At 34.4% G+C, this 20,616-nt stretch overlaps 1 protein-coding gene across 2 annotated transcripts; it reads left to right on the top strand.

Moving 5' to 3' along the window:
• The first annotated feature begins 9,171 nt into the window (after positions 1-9,171).
• On the top strand, positions 9,172-14,885 carry LOC112782824 (GTP-binding protein BRASSINAZOLE INSENSITIVE PALE GREEN 2, chloroplastic). 2 transcript variants are annotated; one of them, XM_025825432.3, is made up of 5 exons: positions 9,172-9,690; positions 11,206-11,363; positions 11,470-12,809; positions 13,072-13,239; positions 14,089-14,885. In XM_025825432.3, exons 2-5 carry the CDS (start codon positions 11,258-11,260, stop codon positions 14,449-14,451), a joined length of 1,977 nt encoding a protein of 658 aa, XP_025681217.1. In that variant the 5' UTR covers positions 9,172-9,690; positions 11,206-11,257; the 3' UTR covers positions 14,452-14,885. The 2 variants fall into 2 exon arrangements, with proteins under 2 accessions (XP_025681217.1, XP_025681219.1); XM_025825434.2 differs by having other exon boundaries at positions 9,325-9,690; positions 11,465-12,809.
• Positions 14,886-20,616: the final 5,731 nt, after the last annotated feature.

Below are 20,616 nucleotides of genomic sequence, written 5' to 3'. Positions count from 1 at the left end.
TGGCTCTGTTGTGGTGGGTAAGGCTGAGCTTGTTGTTGTTGGTTCCAGTGCATTTGCTTCAGTAGGTTGGTCATCTCACATATACTCTGTGTAAGAGCGGTAGTCTCAATGCTAGAGGAAACCTCTGCAACAGCTTTTGAGTGGCTGTGCCTGTGCCTGTGATTCCTAGTGGACTCAGCTAAGTCACTGATCAGTTGCCATGCTTCATCTGCGGTCTTGTACTTTTTCATAGAACCATTACTAGCACCATCCAGTGTAGTTTTATCCTAGGGCTTCATGCCTTGTGTGAAGTAGCTGATTAACACCAGTCTGTCGATCATGTGATGGGGCATGCGTTTAGAAGGTTTTTAAAGTGCTCCCAGTACTCATAAAGAGTCTCTGATTCTCCTTGAACAATACAGGAGATCTCTTTTCTCAGTCTATCTATAACTTCAGCTGGGAAGTATTTTTCTAAAAATTCTCTCCTGAGCGTATCCCAATTGGTAACAGTCGCTTCAGGTTGGGAGTAGTACCACTCCCTCGCCTTTCCCTCAAGAGAAAATGGGAAGGCGGTTAACAGAATAGAAATTTTATCTGCACCATTACGCCTAACAGTAGAACAGGCTGTCTAGAATTCCCTTAAGTACTTGATAGGCTCTTGAGCAGGTAAGCCATGAAACTTGGACATCAAGTTGATTAGTACAGTTTTCAGTTCAAAATCTGCAGCCAGAGTTGGATGATACACTTGATACGGCTGCAGTGTAAAATCTGGGACTCCAGCCTCCTGGAGAGTAATCCTCCTAGGTGCTGCCATGCTATCTGCACGTGAATTAACTGAATCAGAAGTAAAGGAGCATGTTTTGCTCTCAGATGGCGGTTCAGATTCGCCCTCAGATGAGACTGGTGAATCGATAACAATCACTTCACCACCCTCAGAGGCTATCCTGCGTCGAGCTCGCCTAATGCGTGAAAGAGTTTTTTCAATTTCAGGATCAAACGCGGCTAAGCTCGAATCAAGTAGTGAACACGTCATTCAATGAAAGAAATATATAGCTCATGGTAAAAATAAAAATAAAATATGCAAATAAAATAAAATATGTACACTAATTAATAATTTAGCACACAATTGCAACTCCCCGGCAACGGCGCCAAAAACTGACGTGAGGGCAGAAGTCGGCTAATTAAGAAATCAATATAGAGAATGCGTTGAGAGTATAGTTCTTAACCATCTAAGATCCGCCTTGTCAATTTAAAAAAGTTGTCATGAAATTTAGAAATAAAAATACTGGGAGTATGAGTCCCAGGTCATCTCCCAACGAGTTTCAGGAAAGGGTGCTAACTTATTAATCAGGAATTTTCAAGAGAGTTTGAGTTTGGATAATGAGTAATTAAATAATTATAAATTAAAGCAATAAACTAAGAATGGTTATTAATATTCTAATAAAAAGCCTTGACTGGGGGAATGATTAATTGGAAGTTCTATCCTTGTTGGGATCTCTTAAGTGTAGTATAAAAAAGATTGTTGTTTTCACTTAGTTAACCCTTACTAAATAAAGGAAAGTCAAGTGATTGAGATAATCCTTATTCGCAAATCCTAGTCCTTTCCCTTGGGAAGGTCTAGTGTTAGTAAATACAGAACTAGCCAATAACTTCCAATTTAACCAACACTTAAGCCTTCCAACTCAAGTGTCTCCTCTTAATCAACCCCATGTCAAGTTGGGAATTCTACTCCATTGACATGGATATAATACTCAGAAAAATATAAGAAGACATAATAAATTAATTAAAATAAAATAGAGACTTAAAATTAATTAAAAGTAAAAGTAATCCTTTTTTATCAACAATCTATAAAAATAATCTAATTAGAACTCTAAATAAAATAAATAAGGATATGGAAGAATAAGGGACAAAGTAAACAAACTAGAATAATGTCTTCAACGGAGGTAATGACTTCTTCAATATCCAAAAGCATAAGCTAATTAACTATGAATGTAAAGAGAATCTAGAGGGAAAGTAATCCTCTCTAAATTCAGATCTAAAAACCTAAAAACTATCCTAATGTGAATATGTGAATGTGTATTGATGTGTATCTAATATGTTTTTGAGTCTCTGCGTGTTCCCTGGCTTTATTCTGTGTTTCTGGGCCGAAAACTGGGTCAAAACGCGGCCCGAAATCGCCCCTAGCATTTTCTGTTATTTCTGCAGATCACGTAGGTCACGCGTACGCGTCGTCCACGCATTCGCGTCATTCAGAGATTTTCCTTGTCACGTGTACGCGTCGTCCACGCGTTCGCGTCATTCGTGCAGACTCCAATCCACGCGTACGCGTCAAGCACGCGCTCGCGTCGCTGCGTTTTTCTCCATTCCGCGCGCTCACGTGAGCTATGCGCGCGCGTTAGTGTTCGCTGGTTATCTCCTTAGTTTTAGTGTTCGCTGGTTATCTCCTTAGTTTCTTGTGTTCCTTCCATTTTTGCAAGCTTCCTCTCTATTCTCTAAGCCATTCCTGCCCTATAAAGGCTGAAACACTTAACACACGGATCACGACATCGAATGGTATAAAGGAGAATTAAAATATACTAATTAATGATCTCTAGGAAGCAAGTTTTCAACCATAAACAATACTAGGAAGGAAAATGTAAAATCATGCAATTAGTATGAATAAGTGGGTGAAGACTTGATGAAACCATTCAATTAAACACAAGATAAAATATAAAATAGTGGTTTATTATACAACACATGGGCTCATACACTCCCTGATGTGATCTTTGGCTAATAACTCCTCCACTTGCCTTTAAAGCTGTTTTGTCTCTTCAAGGTTACTCCTATAGGCTGGTCTATTAGGAATACTAGCACCAGGAATAAAATCAATTTGATGCTCAATCCCTCGTAATGGAGGCAAACCACGTGGCACGTCAATAGGAAAGACATATGCAAATTCCTACAACAAAAAGACAAAGCTATTTGGCAAATTTAGGTTAAGTTCAGTGTCAGAAAATAAAGTATCACTAAACCGAACCATAAACAAAGCTGTCTTGCTATTAAAACACTCTTTAAATCTCTCTCTTTTGCAAAAAAACACAATTTGCTCTCAACTCTCTCATTTTTCTTTGTAGCCGCACTATTTTCAAGACATGTACTCTTTTCTTTCTTTTAACTCACCTTTGGGCCTTTTGCTATATTTTTTTCTCTCATAGCCTTTTTTCTTTCAGATTTTTCTGTGATCTCACTTCCCATTTTCCCTTGGTATCCCGTTGAAGCTTCAAATAGTCATGGTAAACCTCCTTAGGTGATAAAGGAGCAAGAGTGATCTTACGACCATTAAAATTAAAGGAGAACCGATTCGTGTGACCATCATGAAATGCTCGACGGTCGAACTACCAAGGTCTCCCCAATAATAAATGACAAACTTGCATTTGCACCACATGATAAAAGAATAAACAGAGCAGAATAAAGAGACAAAGAGAAAAGAGTAATATGATAAAGAGCAAAGGACCTGTTGAAAGGTCATTTGTTGCATTAAGGCAACCCTATAGATATCTATATGTTCATCTGCTGCATTGAGGCAGTCAGATATTTAGTGGTGCGACCACTAAGAACGCTTTCCTGTGGTACAGATTCATATTCCATTTCTGTAAGGCAGAGGGGTTATTTCCTGGTGCACTTACAAAGCATTTGTTCAACGTATCTTGAACCCATTTTTTTTTTACAAACTATATTAAATCCTGCTTTGGTTAACTTAATTTTTTATCGTCTAAATTATTAAGTGTTGTTGGTAGCTAAGTCCACTTAATTTTGGTGATAAATCAATGCAATAATTAATATACCATGTGATTTACAGTGTATGTTTATTGTTTATGATAGTGAGCTTTGGAATTGAGTTTGGCATTTAAGAGTTGGAGATAAGTGTCTCATAACAAGGTATGTTTATATTGCGTAAGGTGAAACCATATTTTTATTTGCGGCATTTAGTTTCGTTTTTTTTTCTTCAACAAATGAATTGTTAGAATGTAACAACATATGTTACTTTTTGTTTACTTTTACTATCGATATGTCCATTCTAGACATTATATTTTCATAGATGGATAACGAAAATATCGAAGATGCGAATTTAGAAGATAGAACGAACGTCATACATGACTTAGAAATTCAAGTACATCAAGTCACTTCTACTGATGTATATCAACCGAAACCAATAGAAATCTTAACTCGTGTCAGGGAAGAGTTAGAAAAGAGACAGCATATTTGTGTCACATCTCTTTCATGTGTTACGGCGCATACATTGTATACTTTAGAATTATTATCACAATATAGGCCTAGACAAATTAATGACGAAAACTTGGAAAGAGAAAACAGGCGTACTCAGTTAATGATACAGTTACTGAAGTCTGACAAATGCCGAGATGTCGTACGTATGAGCCCTAAAGCATTTCAACTGTTGTGTCAAAAGTTAAGAAGGACTGGTAGAGTAAAGGATTCAACTTGATCTACGGTTGAAGAGCAAGTAGCTAAATTCCTACATATTATAGGGCACAATGTGAAAACTAGAACCATGTCTTTCTTCTTTCACCGCTCAGGGGAGACAATTAGTCGTCACTTTCACAACGTCCTACATGCTATTCTATTGTTAGAGGGAGACTTTTTCAAGCAACCGTCTGGTGAGGATGTTCCTTATGAAGTGCTTCATAATAGTTGATTCTATCCGTTTTTTAAGGTATTAAATCTTTTAATTTACTTGGTGAATTTTATGCAACTGTCAACGAAATAATTATAAAACTGTTATGTTAATATGTCAATATCCTTTTTAAAAAAGGACTGCATTAGAGCCATAGATGGTACTCATAGTCTTGTGAAGGTACCAAGGGTGGAAGCCCCTCGTTTTCGTGAAGAAAAGATCACCCCACACAAAATGTGTTAGCTGCCTATGGATTTGATATGAAATTCACTTATGTGTTGTTTGGTTGGGAAGGAACTGCCTCTAACTCGAGAATTTTAAAAGATGCTCTAAGTAAGGAATATCCACTTCGAATTCTCAAATGTATGTGATAGTGTAATTTATAAAGTTGTCTACATAAATTCAAATTCATAGACACAGTATGTTATACTTTAATTTGTGTATGCAGCTGTTGTAGAAAAATTTTATCTAGGCGATGCTGGATTTATGCTAAAGCCTAGGATACTTACACCATATAGAGGTGTTCGGTATCACCTAAAAGAGTATTCAGTACATAAGCCCTAAAATTCGAAAGAACTATTCAACCACCGCCATTCTTCATTACGAAATGTCATCGAAAGATATTTCGGAGTTTTAAAGAAAAGATTTCCAATTATAGCTGGCGACACTGAACCTTATTATTCATTTGAAACTATGAGATATTTTTTTGGCATATTGTATACTGCATAACTTTTTGATGGGTGTCGATGTTGGTCAATCTATAATTGATGCGGATGACCGAGAATCGCTACAAGAACGTAATATAGATAGATCACAATCAAATCAATAACGTGATGAGGAATATAGACATGCAGCATTGCTACGAGATAATATTGCAACTAAAATGTGGAATGTGTATCAAACTTTATGAGTGATTATATGTTTCATATATATGAATATGTATATATATGTATTTTACAGGCAGAATTGTTTAATTAGATTTTTTAAGAAAATTTTTTACAAGTTAAATAATGTCAAATAGAGGAAATAAAACAACAGAAGCTAATCAACCTTCTAAAGACAACTTAAGATGGTCTGATGAGATGGATGAAGTTCTGCTGAATGCATTAGCAGAAAAAGAATTGAAAGGTAATAGACACGATAGCTCATGGACAACTGAAGCATATGCCACTGTTGTGAAGACTTTGAGCATAGCAATAGTCCTGCACATAACAAAGAATCCCATCAAGAATAAAATAAAGACATTGAAAGATTATTTTGCTGAGGCATAGGACTTATTTTATCACTTAAGTGGATTTGCGTGGAATCCTGTTACTAGAAAGTTTGAAGCTGAAGAAGAAGTGTGGCAAGATTTTATTAAGGTATCTTATATACTTTTTTATTACTTATACGAATAACCAAGTTAGTCACAAAATAATTTTAACATTTCTTTATGCAGGACAAACCACATGCAGAAAAATGGAAAAAAATGTAAATTAAGCATTATGATACTTTGAAGGAGTTGTTCGGAGCTGATAGAGCTACTGGTAACGGGCTGCTACTTCACGAGAAAGAATTCAACAACTTGATAGAGATCCCATTTGCTTGAATGACTCGTTTGAAAATATTAGATTTTTTGACATAGATGTTAATATGGGACATGATACCCCAATGCTTTATGCTAATTTAGATTCACCAAGTGCTCCTTATAGTCAACCAAATCAATTAGGTGGGACTTCAACGTTGTGAGGAACAAAGCGTAAGTCTCCTATGAATAATTTTTTGGAGGCACAATATGAGAAAGTTGCTTTGGAAATTACTACCATGGCTGATACTGTGAAAGAAGGTAGTTATCTGTCTAGCAAGCTACATGACGTGGTTTAGAGGCATGTTGAATCAGCTGAGAGACAAGCTTTTGTGGCTGAGAGGCAAGTTTCGGTTGCTAAAAAACAAGTCTCATTAATTGAAAGACAAGTTGCAATTACTGAAAAAGGGTTGGCTATTATGCAACAAAGTAGGCCTCGCCTTTACAGCGAATCAGATGTATGGGATATGTTGACTGAATTGGGTCTGGTAGGTTCATATCGGATGCAATGTTATCAGTTTTTATGTGAAAATGAGCAGAAAAAGTGCCAAATTTTTGGGATCCCACCTGAAATGCGATTAGATGCTCTTTTTTATTTCATGACAACTGTTGGTATTTGCTTAGAAGATATGGTACTTTCAAAAAACATTTATCATTACAGGTATAACTTTTATACGCACTTAATTTTTGGTTAATTTGAGGTTATTGCTTTTAATAATTGGTTATGTGTTTCTTATTGTCGTATAGTATGGGTATATCTTCATGTATTTGAAGAAGATATCATTTTCTATTTTATTTATGTTAACACATGGTTGGAAATTACTTTATGTATATATACTTTGAGATTGATTGGTTTTTTGAATAGAAAAATATCGATAAAATAGATTATCATGATCAACTCTGATCTTTGTGTTAATTTGTCTTTGTTGTATATGTTCATGCAGGAATCATAATACTTGAAAATGTTTGGGAACAATGAGTACACTGCTTAATACAAGTAAAAATCGATTATGTGTTAATATTTTTAACTCGGAAAAACTTTATTTTTTTGAAGTAGATGGGTACATATGGCTCAAGCTATGTAGAATTGATTTTTTGGAAGTAGGCGTATGCTGATGACTCTGATCATGAAGAATTATCCTTTTGAAAAGTGTTGTGTGGTGATAAAATATATAGTACTCTCCTAGAATTCTGGTTGTCGTTATTTTTTTGGCGTTTTGTTATATGTTTATAAAAATTGTATATAATTTTTTGTCGCACGTAGTAAGAAAGAAATGCTAGCCACTTTTGATAGTATTTTATTTTATAAATATAATTTAGTGAAACTTTTTCTTAAATATGATTAAGGAGATTAATGATGTAAAGTATAAGTAGTTTTTATTATTCTTTTAGAAAATTATTTATTTGTATATATTTAAAAAGAATGATATATATTTTTATTTATGACATTAAAAACAACAGAAAAGGATAAATTCAAAAAAATATTATTGTTAATAATGATAACACATTAAAATTCTGAAATATAATTGGGATCACTTTTTTTATTAAAAAAATAATTTAAATACATTGATATATAATATAAAGAAGGGTATTAATGTAATTTCACTTGGTTATGATTTTCTCTCTTCTTACTTTTCCTTCCATCTAAACAAAAGAAAAATTTTTTCCTACTTTCTTTTTATCTATTTTCTCTTCATCCAAATAACATAAAAACAAACTTTTCCTTTCATTTTCTTTTCTTTTATTTTCTTTTCTCTCATTTTTCATCTTCCATCCAAACAAAATGTAAATTTACACATCGCTCTTTGCCAAAAACTTACACTTTTTTGGGACACCGTGAGCGTACAAAAAAGAATAAGCACACACCCCGAAAATAATGGTTAAAGTCTAGAAACTTGAAAGTTGAATAATTACAATGTTTTTACACATTTGATTGCTCATGTTGATACTAGCAATATGAGCAATAGCTCAAATTGCAAAATTTTTCCATATTTACCTAGAGATTGCGGGTTCGAGTCTCATTCTTAACTTTGGCAAAAAAAGAAAAGAGTGAATATCCAACCCGGTTCTTCAAAATATACTTCTGTGACACATTGATCACTAACAACAATATAAAAATCACTAATATTTCTTACTTTTACACACTAAATTTAACTAATGTAAACAATTTTGATAATTATCTTTAAAAGATAACAAAACTCCCAAAGTTCTTAATGGATAAATCAACAGTTTAACATGCCATATAGACTTATTCCGTTAATACCAATAAAAAATATTGACAGAGGAGTCAATCAGTCTCATAAAAATAAAAATTAGAGACTAAAAAAGATTTTTTTTTTTTGTTGAGAACCTCGTTGTCTTTCGAGATAATTGTTATGAACTGTTTAGGATTTTTTCTGAAAAAAAAAAGGTCATTTCCATAATATATAAGAATGACTTTTTCACCGGACTAATATTGTCTTTAATATTCTATATACCAATCATTATATATATTCTCTCAAATCAAGAATTGTCATCATATTTATTTAATTTTAATTTTTATTTTATATTAATTTTTAAATTAATTATATTTTTAATTATATATGATTATTAAAAAACAAAAAATATTTTTATTATTTATAAAATAATTTTTATTTACAGTTATATGATATTTATTAATAATAAAAAATTACAAAATATAATAAATATAAATTGACTAAAAAATTATTTAAATCTAAAAGTAACCATTAAATAAATATAAAAGTAAAATAAATAAAATTATTTATTATAAATAGAAAAAAATTATTTTATATTATTATTTAGTTATTATCGAATCAAACGGATCAATCGGTCATTCAACGATTGAAACCAGCAATCCCATTAATCTATTATCTACATCTGATTAATTATCAGTTAAATTCTAATAACTATAGACAAAATTCTTTTAAGGTACGAAAATTCCTGTGAGGGCTGCCCTAAATGGAGGGATAATTTTTTTCGCGAGAACGGTAATGGCGGACAAAATTTTTCCTAGATAGGCGCGGATCTGAGCAAAGCCGGTCTAATTCCTGAAATTTATACATTTACTTAATTACCCTTAAAATTTGTATTTACTCTAGGTTTTCTGGTCATTTCGGATGGTATATCCTCATTTGTGTCTTCCTTTGTTTATCACGCTGCGCCATTACCAGTTCACCACTTACCTCTCTGCAGCCATCTCCCTGCTCATCGTGCCGTCACCGCTCAACGCGTCATTCTCTCAGTTCGAGGCGTCCATTCTCTTCTCCTCTGCGTCCATTCTCCTCTCCGCCGCTGCTCCGTGCTCTTCTCTCCGCTCGCGTACGCTGCGCCGTCCCCCACCTCGTCCAACTGCTCCGTGCTCTGCGTCGCCGCTCATCGTCCGCTCGAAATAAGACCGCAGTCTGCCGTCGACAGCATCGCCGCGCAGCCGTTGGTTGCCCCTTCTCCTCCTCCTCCTCCTCCTTCTCCACTTCAGGTTGGATACTCTCGCCCTCTCTGTAATTTATTGCGCTGAAGGTTAATTCTGCAATTTTTGTGCTTGTTTGTTCTGAATCTTGGTGATTATCAGCATACCTGTGCTGTGAACCTTGCTTGATTTTCCGCAGCCGCAGCATGCTTGTGGTTGTTTTGTGCATTTTTTTGTGTACCTGTTTTCCCCTGAATATAACTATATAAGCATTAAGGAACTAAAAGCTTTTAATTAAAAAAATGATTTAATAAGCAAAAACTTTCAAAAGAAATTTTAATAGTCTAAATTTTAATCTGTGCTCCTAGTAAAAATTATTTTTAAATTATTTGGGTGGCTAAGGTTTTTTAGTCGGTAATGGCTTGGCTTGTGTGCACGTGTTCAAGTTTTAAGCTTTGGAGTCTTGAGTGTACAAACAATGCATTAATTTTTATTTGGATTTGAATTTAGTTTGGTGCATTTTAAGGGTTAGAAAGGCTAGAATTTTCGTTAGGTATGTTCAGATGGACAACCAATAGGGTTGTTTCTCCTTAATTTGTATTCACATGATAAATGTTTGGTCTTTAGCTATATCTGAAAAATGATCTGTTTTAGTATCTGTTGTTTGTGGTGCCATAAAATGATTGTTGCAGTGAAGAAATGAAAAACCTTTTGTAGTTGGTGCATATAATGTATATAGAGTGTGTGCTTATTGAATTCCAAAAGTAATGTGCTAAGGAAAAAAAAATTTTAATTGTGATAGTATTATAAATTCTTCATCTATTCTGCAGGTTAATGTAATTGTTCAACTTCACCATCTCTCGTTTTATCTTTTTCTTTGTGTTTTTTATGGAGCTTATTATTCATTTTTATGATGCTAATGTGTGAACACATATTAAGCTTGACAAATTACAAGTCTTTATGGTTGAGCAAAGAGTTTTAGTCAAGCAAATATAGGGGCGTGGAATCCATTAAGAGAAATTAAGTCTTTATACTTTAAATAGTATTTTTTTTATGATGTATCTCGTCATATTTACGTATTTTGTTATTTTAATAGAGAACTTGGAGTTGTATGTTGGAAGTTGTACTTTGGCAATGGGAGAATATTTGAAGTTAGACATTTTTAGAAATTTAATTTGTGTTAAAACTATTGAGAAATATATGGTGTGTTACTTTATCTTTTTGGACATGATATTTGAATTTTAATTAATTTCTTAGACAAGATGTTTTGTATGTTCTAATGTTTTGTGATTTTTTATCAATTTAATTTTTTTTATTAGAATTTCTATAGAAATTATCAACTTCGTAGATGCCAAATGGGGTCCCGTGAGGAATGCGGGAAATGGGGATGGGGTAAATATACCCCCACGTTGGGAATCGGGGCCGGGACGGGGAGCAGGAAGGTATCCCTCGCCCCCACCCCGCCCCGCCCCGTTGACATCCCTAGTAAGAAGCCGAAGCCCAAATTGGGTCCAATATTTTTACTCTTCTTTCTTCTTCTTTTTCATGTTGTTATAATCCTTTTCTTATTTTTCGTTCTCTCAGCACTGGAACTTGAACCTATGTTTTTCTCTGCTTCGCTTCATGATTGGAAGCCATGGCGATATTCTTCTCTGTAGCTCCGTTTAGTTTTTCTGGGTCCAAGCATTCCTTCTTTAACAATGCACCTAATCAAGCACTTAAGAGTTTGCGCCATTTCACAAGTAAGAACCTAGAACTTCACTTCATGTTGTTTTAGTTTATCGCACTATGCTCTTCGATTTTTGATACTCATTTAACTGAAGCGACGTTTTACTTAATGGAGTGTAGATAATTGTGTTGGGGCTAGAAAAGTTTCTTGTCTTATTGCTTTTGCGGTAAACGGCAGCTCCACTGTTCAAATGATACAGAAAAGAAACACATCAAGGAAAGAGGGTAAGAACCCGTTTTTGAGTGAGGGAAGAGATGCGGATGAGAGTCGTGGACCAATTTGCCCTGGTTGTGGGGTCTTCATGCAAGATGAAGACTCTAACCTTCCTGGGTACTATCAACAGAGGAAGGTGAAAATGGAAGATGAATTATTAGATGAGGATGATGATGTTTTTTATAATGTTAGTGTAGAAGAAGATGTTGATGGTGATGGTGATGATGATGATGATGATGATGTTGGGTTCCTGGATGGCATTAAAAATGAACTTGGAGGAGATATTGAGGTATTACCAGATCATTTCAATTGGGATTCTAATGAGTGGAAAACTAAGTTGTTGGGTGTAGAGGATGATGAGACTGATTTAAATGGCTTTGTGCCTGCAGGGGTTGGGTATGGTAACATCACTGAGGAGGTCCTAGAGAGAAAGAGAAAGAAGAAAGTATCAAAAGCTGAGAAAAAGAAGCTGACTAGGGAGGCTCAGAAGGTAAAGGAAGATGGTACTGTGTGCGCCAGGTGTCATTCTTTGAGGAATTATGGGCAGGTGAAAAATCATACTGCTGAGAATTTGATACCCGATTTTGATTTCGATAGGTTGATTTCCACTCGGTTGATGAACCATTCTGGCAATGGCAGTGCTACTGTTGTTGTTATGGTTGTTGATTGTGTTGATTTTGATAGTTCTTTCCCTAGGATGGCAGCAAAATCGTTGTTTAAGGCATTGGAAAAAATCCAGGATCACTCGAAGAAGGGTAAGAAATTGCTAAAACTCGTTCTTGTGGCTACAAAGATTGATCTCCTTCCATCAGAGGTTTCCCCTACAAGGTTGGATAGATGGGTTAGACACCGAGCAAGTGCTGCGGGAGCACCTAAACCAAGTGCGGTTTATCTTGTAAGTTCTCAAAAGGATTTAGGCATAAGGAATCTGTTATCCTTCATAAAGGAATTGGCAGGTCCTCGGGGGAGTGTGTGGGTGATTGGGTCTCAGAATGCAGGGAAGTCTACCCTAATCAATGCATTTTCAAAGAAACAAGGAGCTAAAACTATAAAACTCACAGAAGCCTCGATTCCTGGGACAACACTTGGGATCTTGAGAATTGGAGGAATTTTGTCAGCTAAGACTAAGATGTTTGACACTCCAGGGATCCTGCATCCTTATTTAATGTCGATGAGATTGAACAGGGAAGAGCAAAAGATGGTTGAGATACGCAAGGAACTTCGGCCTCGATCATATAGAATCAAGGCAAGTTATTTAATGGCTTACTGCTATTGATGCTCTCTAAGTTGTCATTAAGCCTTTTTTATTATGTAGATTATATGTATCCTTTATGCACATTGTTTATCCATTAAGGGGTATCATGGACAATAGTTTTATTTTCTTTATTTTCCCAAATAAATGGAAACTCCAGTTAATAAATTGAGATAGCAATTTCTTTGGTGTTGGTATGTAAATTTCAAAAATAAAGATGTGGTTTGGAACTTTACATACTGGTTTTAACTTATAGGTAGGGCAGGCAGTGCATATTGGAGGCTTGACAAGAATTGACTTTATTAAAGCCTCTATTGAAACAATATATGTGACAGTTTGGGCATCACCAAATGTTTCTCTTCACATGGGAAAAGTAGAAAATGCTGAAGAGGTTTGGAGTAATCATGTTGGTGTTAGGTTGCAGGTAAGCATTTTTTTTTTTCACAAATCTAAACATGACTACATAAATCATTTTAGTATTAGGGTTTAAATTTGCATTTTACCTGAGCTTCAAATATGTTTTTCATTTGATTAACTGCTCTTTTATGTTACTTTTCAGTTGATTTTGTTAGATTATAAAAAGGAAAGGTAGAGACATTTTGACTTTATTTGTCAAAGAAATGTACTTTATAATCCAGAAACAATCCTTTGGTTAGGAACGGGATGAAAACTACCATATTTTTTGTAGTGTGGAATCGGATTTGATAATGGGACTTGATAGGTTAAAATAATAGTCAATTAGTTGGAAAAGGGTCAAAAAAGAGTGTGTTGAAGTCTTGAAGATGAAAAAAAGTCTCACTTGAGAATTTAAAAATTTAGAGTTACGAAGCAAATAATCTATGGAAACATCCCGAATTCTATATATCAAATTCTTTTGGAAATAAAACAGCATTTCATGTGCATAGTATATCCATTACGTTATTTCCTTCTTTATATCAATGTATGTAGATATAATTTGCATTTAAATACATTTTTGTCCAAAAACGTAACAAAAACAAGGGTAATATCCTAAATCAATGTTCAAAGAATTTTTATATCTTATTAAATAATGATAGGGATTTATACAAAATCGGATGGGTGACTAAGTTGTCTAACAAAACAAAAGGTTGAGAACTGATATGGTAACTAAGATTTGTTGGGAGTTAAAGTGTTCGTCTAGAAATTACTTAGAGACTGATTTGAGGATTACTAAATATAATCTATTCTCTCTTCCCCTAAAATACATGATATCTAATTTTGCTCTAACTTCATTTCTATTTGCATCTTATTTCAGCCTCCCATTGGCAATAAACGCGCTGCTGACTTAGGCACATGGCAAGAAATGGAAATTAAGGTATCTGGAACTAGTTGGGAGGTCAACAGTATTGACATAGCGATAGCTGGCTTAGGTTGGTATTCTCTGTGCCTCAAAGGGGAAGCAACCATGAAACTGTGGACCTTTGATGGTGTTGAAGTAACCTTAAGAGAGCCATTGGTCCTTGACCGGGCCCGGTCCCTCGAGAAACCTGGTTTTTGGTTAACAAGAACTATCTCTGATGCTATTGGCAACCAAACCAAACTTGAAGCTCAAAAAAGACAAAAACTTGATGATCAAGATACAGATTTTGTGGGGGCAGGTTTCGAACTATCACCTTGAGCAGAAATTTTTAATATCTTTGCAAGAGTACTTTTAGGTGAAAATACAAGATATAACTGAATTTGACATGGTGCAGAGGCAATAGCATGTTTTTAGCTAGAAGTTTTTTGTGCCGGTCTCTCTTTGCTAGTTGGTGTGAGAACCCGCTGCCAATTTATAAATAGAAAGTAGAGATAAATGTAACCCTTCTTGTTTAAGTGTTATGTTAAATGATTTTGTAGTATGTATGTAGTTTGTATGTAGGGGTGCCCTTCCAATTTATAGGTAGAAAGTAGAGATAAATGTAATCCTTCTTGTTTATGTGTTACATTTATTGATTTTGTAGTATGTATAAAATTTGTATGTAGGGACTAGGGGTGTTTAGTTTGCAATTTGGTTCTTTTTTTATGAAATCATCCAAAACAAACCAATTGTAATAGATTGCTTTGGTTCGATTTTTCGTTTTTTAATTTTTATAGTAATTAAAAAGAATACATGTTCTAATCATATCTAGGGAATTAAAAACCTTCTTAAATTATTTTCAATTAATAATACGTAACAAAATACCAAGTACTAGCAAATAATTAAATATTAACATAGAATACAAAAAGTCCGTTACAAAGTGACATTGCAACCATGTTTGATAAAGAATACATAAGGTCCAAGACACTTGGTTTAATAGAAGGATTTTTTATTTAAATAAATTAATAAGAGAACCAAATTACTTTATTTCTCTAAATGAATTTTGAAAACGTGATTTTTTTTAAACCATATAATATATAAATCGGCTTAGACTTTTGTGTTTTAAATAATATATGAATCATGCTACTCTGGGACGATTTATGCATGAAATGCATTGGCCTATGTGTGTTACAAAATATATATAAATCATCTTAGGCCACCATGAGTTACGCTTTTTACCCTAAAGCTCATCACCCTAGCACGATTTACGTGCAACTAGCCACTCCTCAAGACTCTAGCACAATTTATATGTTACTATGGTAAGGCACGTTAGGCTGGGACGATTTACGTTCAAAAACACAAAAACGTAAATCGTCCCAGCCTAATGTGCCTTACCATAGTAACACATAAATCGTGCTAGGATATTGAGGGGGGAGGGGGGACCGGTGAACCGCTTGAACCGGATGATTTTTTTTCGGTTTTCAATTTAAAAAAATAAAATAAAAAATATATAAACCCCCTCCTCTCTCGCACACACCCACGACCTAGTCACACCCAACCCCTCTCTCTCTCTCTCTCTCTCATCTCCACATGAAACCCTAGCAGCTCTCTCTTCCGGATCGCCAGCAGCAGCAGCAGCCAGCGACTAGCGCCGCCGTCACCGACGAACTCTTCTCCTCAGCCAGCGTTGAATCCCGCCGTCGCGATTCTCTTCTCCTGGATCGCTTCACCGCGCGTCGCTAGGTATTCTCGCAGTTGGCGTCGCTGCCTCTGTCCTCGTCGTCGTCGGCCACCTTGAAATCGTGTCTCCGTCCTCGTCGTCGTCGATCCCTCTCTCTCGCGCATCAAGCCTGTCTTCGATCCCCTCTGTGCCCGGCTCACTTCCCTTCTTCCGTTGCCGTCACTTGGATCCCTCCTTTGCCACCGATCTTCAATTTAATTTTGCTTGTTTTGTACTTTTATTTGGTCTTCTGATTTCTGATTCTGAGGTTACTAATTTTTGCTTATTCTGAGTTACTGAATTTCTGAGTTTGTAAGCCTCCATTCCTACCCTGCTTCAGTTTCATTTTTGGGAGTTAATTGCTGTTTTTTTAGATTTAGGCCCAGTTTGGGAAAACAACTTAATTAAGCTCTTTTTAGAAAAATAGCTTAAACAATAAATTTCTATATTAAAATTAGCTTATAAATAAGTTATTTTGTGTTTGGATTTTTAATTCTTAAAGTGCTTATTTTATAGAAATGTGATAAAAAGTAGTAGCATTATGAGAGAAGTAATTTTTTTAACTTCTCTATAAGCTCCTAAATAGCTTCTTAGAAAGCTGCAATTTGATTTTGAAAATTGCACCAGACATTAATACTACTACTTTTTATAAGTCAAAAGCTAAAATAAGTTACTTTTGAAGCTTCTCAAATGGGCCCTTAATTATGTTGATTGTTGCTTGTTTTTCTGGGTTAATTGTTGTTTTTTGATTGCTGTCTTCTGTATTTAATTTATGTTGATTGTTGTCTTCTGATTTTTAAATTTTTTTATTTTGTTAATTAAATGAATTAATTCTATTTTTGTAAGTATTAAATTATGTTTTTATTCTGTTTTAATTTGTTACTGCAGTTTGATTTCATAGTTTGTTTGTTTGATTTCATATGTTTTTGTAATTCTGTTTGTTTGTTCCAAATTTAAATTATGATTATGTTTGCAAATTCAATGGTTGGTGGTTATTACTGATTTGTTTGTTAGTTTTGATTATTAGGTTATAAATTGAAATTTTAAATTTTGAATTTTATTAGGTTAAAATTTATTAAAATTTAAATATTTAAAATTATATATTAAATTTTTTATAATTTTATTTAATATTTAATTAAACCGATCGTACTTTGATTTTGGTTAATTATGAATACTAACATTTTTCAATTAATGTTTTATACATTTCAAGAACAACCAACAACAACATTGACCAGTCCTTAGTTCTAGATCTTAAGGACATGATCGATCAACATAATGTTCTTGCTCACACATTTAGGATAGTGAGAAACTACCTGAATCAAGAAGATATCACAAATATAAGGCTACAGTTGTACCGAAAAAGATCAAAAGACGCAAGAGTCTATAATTTACCATCTTCTAATGAGGTCGCAGCTCTAATAGTAGGAGATTTTGATTCTAGAGATGCAAGGCGTGATATTATAGTTCAATTAAAGTTCGAACATCTACAAAGGATTCATGAGACACATACCGCATTTATTCCTCTTCAGTATCCTATGATGTTTTCTTATGGTGAAGATGGCTACCAAGAAGACATTTCTTTGTGAGAATCTCATAGGGCTGATGAAAATAGAAAGAGACCGCATGTGAGTTTAAGGGAGTTCATAGCATTTAGAATACAAGAGAAAAGGGTCGAGTATGTAACCATTGTCAATGGTGGACGACTATTTTAGCAGTTCTTGGTTGATTGCTTTTCTATGATTGAAGCACAAAGGCTGACCTACTATCAAAATAACCAAACCAAGCCGAGGAGTGATATATACAAAGGGATTCAAGATGCAATTGTTAGGGGTGAGACTCGTGCTTCCAAAGTAGGTAAACGTGTCATCCTACCCGCGTCCTTCACTGGTGGCATGAGATACATGCTTAATAATTGTCAAGATGCTATGGCAATTTGTAAGAAATATGGATATCCAGATCTTTTCATCACAATGACATGTAACTCGAGTTGGCAAGAGATTGGCAGGGTTAACAATCCAAGGAACTTAAAGGTTGAAGACTGGCTAGATATATTGTATAGAGTGTTCAAATTAAGCTTGACATGATAATCTCGGATCTTAAGCAAGGAATTCCATTTGGAGTGCTAGATGCAGGTATTGCTCATTATCCAACCTTATTTTTAGAGAAATATTCCTTTAGATTGTTATAAAATAAATGGCAAAATATTTTCTTACTTAACATATTGTTGATTTTCTATTATCACCCTTAATTTATCAAAGCACATATATAAAATAGATAGTTTATTTATAACATTTTTTTTGTCTTTTTGGTATAAGGGATGTAGGTGAAATTCCAAAAAAGAGGTCTACCACATACTCACATTCTTTTATGGTTAAGTGGAGACCATAAGATAACAACGACAACTCAAATTGATCGGTTAATATCTTCAGAGTTGTCAGATCCTGTTCGGCACCCAAAATTGTTTAGAGCTGTATCTACATATATGATTCATGGACCATGTGGTAGAGCTTTCTCAAAATCTCCCTGCATGAAAGATGGGTACTGCACTAAATATTATCCTAAAACATTCAGTAGAACCACAGTTATCGATGATAGTGGATACCATCATATAGAAGACGAGGTACATGAGTGATTACTGAGAAGAAGGGAGTCCATATGGATAATAGGAATGTGGTTCCATACAATGCATATCTGCTGATGTCTTATCAAGCGCATGTTAATGTAGAGTACTGTAACAAGTCAAATGCTATCAAATATTTGTTCAAGTACGTGAATAAAGGTCCAGACAGGGTAGCAGTTGGAGTTACAAAGGAAGCTTCCAGTGGAGAGGATGCTCACGTTATTGATGAGATCAAACAATTTTATGATTGCAAATATTTGTCTGCATGTGAGGCTGTGTGGAGAACTTTAGCTTATGATATTTATCAGAGGTGGCCTTCAGTGATGAGATTAACCTTTCATTTGCCTGGAGAACAAAATATCATCTTTAAGATGATGACGATCTTGAAGAAATCGTGGAAGAAGAGGAAGGAAAATGTACGATGTTCTTAGCATGGATGGAGGCCATAAAAAATTTGAATCAGGTCAAATTTTGATATATGCTGAGTTTGCAAATCAATTTGTTTATGATAGAGAAGTAAGGGAAAGGAATCCACGCAAAAGAGGGTATTCTATCGAGAGGTTAAACTATGTTTCATCGAGTACATGTGATATTTATTATATGAGAATTTTGTTAGCTGTTCAGAGAGGTTGCACAACATATGAGTCTATTAGGACAGTTAATGGAATTACATATTCTAGCTTCCAAGATGCTTGCTATTCCATGGGATTACTATGCGATGATAGGGAATTCATTACAGCTATTAATGAGGTAGCTGAACTTACATCTGGTCATCAATTAAGAAAATTATTTGCGATGCTACTAATATCTAATAGCATTAGCAACTCAGAGCGTGTTTGGAATGCAACTTGGATATTATTAATTGATGGAATACTATATGAGAGGAGAAAAGTTTTGAAAAATAAAGGTATTTTACTATATCTTTTTTTTATATCAAGATTGTGTTTTCTTATTATTTTTATTAATAATATTAATAGTTTTATTTTGGAATTACTTATTAAATATTTTATAAAACCACCATGTGCTTTTACTAGGACTAAACATGACTGATGACGAATTGAAAAACCTATGCCTTATTGAGATTGAGAAGATACTCAACAGCAATGCTAAATCTTTAAGAAACTATCAATCAACGCCATATCTTGAGATGTCTGATGTTCGCCTTTTTCATAATAAGCTAATAGAGGAGGAGTTAGCATATGACACAAATGAGTTGACTCATACAAACTTATATACGGAACAAAAGATGACTCATGAGCAAAGGTTAGTATTCGATGAGATACTCAATGCTGTTATTACAGACTCTGGTGGTTTTTACTTCATTTATGGGCATGGTGGGTGTGGTAAGACATTTATTTGGAATGGACTTTCTTCTGCTATTCGGTCTAGAGGAAAGATTGTTTTAAATATCGCATCCAGTGGAATTACATCTTTACTCCTACCTGGTGGCAGAACGGCTCATTCTAGATTTTCAATACCCATTACAATTACTGATGAATCTACTTGGAATATCAAGCATGGCAGTTTGAAGGCTGAGCTACTCATCCAAAGTAACTTAATAATTTGTGATGAAGCTCCAATGCTTAATGTGCTTTGAAGCACTTCATCGGACACTCAGGGATCTTATGTCAGTTACCGATTAACATAAGACACATCAACCATTTGGTGGTAAGGTTGTTGTTCTAGGAAGTGATTTTAGACAGATACTTCCGGTGATTCTGAAAGGGAGTAGACACGATATATTGACATCAGCTATTAACTCATCCCATTCGTGGTCGTTTTGTAAGGTTCTGAAAATGCATACGAACATGAGGCTTCTAATGTCTTCTTCGGATCAAGATGAAGGTCAAATAAAGAGATTTGCTAATTGGATACTTGATGTTGAATATTTGATGTTGTCATGTTCAAACAAGTTTTTAATAATATTTAGGTAAGAAAAATAGTATTTCATTTTAGTAACATGTTATGATTTATAATTTTGTACAAATATTTGTCGTAAATTTAACTAATTTATCTATAACTATACTTTTAGACTTAAAATAAAATGTGTAACATAGAGCACAACATCATATGACAATTGTTTATCTAACGATGTTATTAAAATATTATATTGTCGATAAACTTTTGTTAGATTTTTTGGTATAAAGTTTAGTGCAAAATTGAT

This window comes from Arachis hypogaea, chromosome 20 (assembly GCF_003086295.3).
Source record: "Arachis hypogaea cultivar Tifrunner chromosome 20, arahy.Tifrunner.gnm2.J5K5, whole genome shotgun sequence".
NCBI lineage: Eukaryota > Viridiplantae > Streptophyta > Magnoliopsida > Fabales > Fabaceae > Arachis > Arachis hypogaea.
This window is presented reverse-complemented; position numbering and strand designations above follow the sequence as displayed.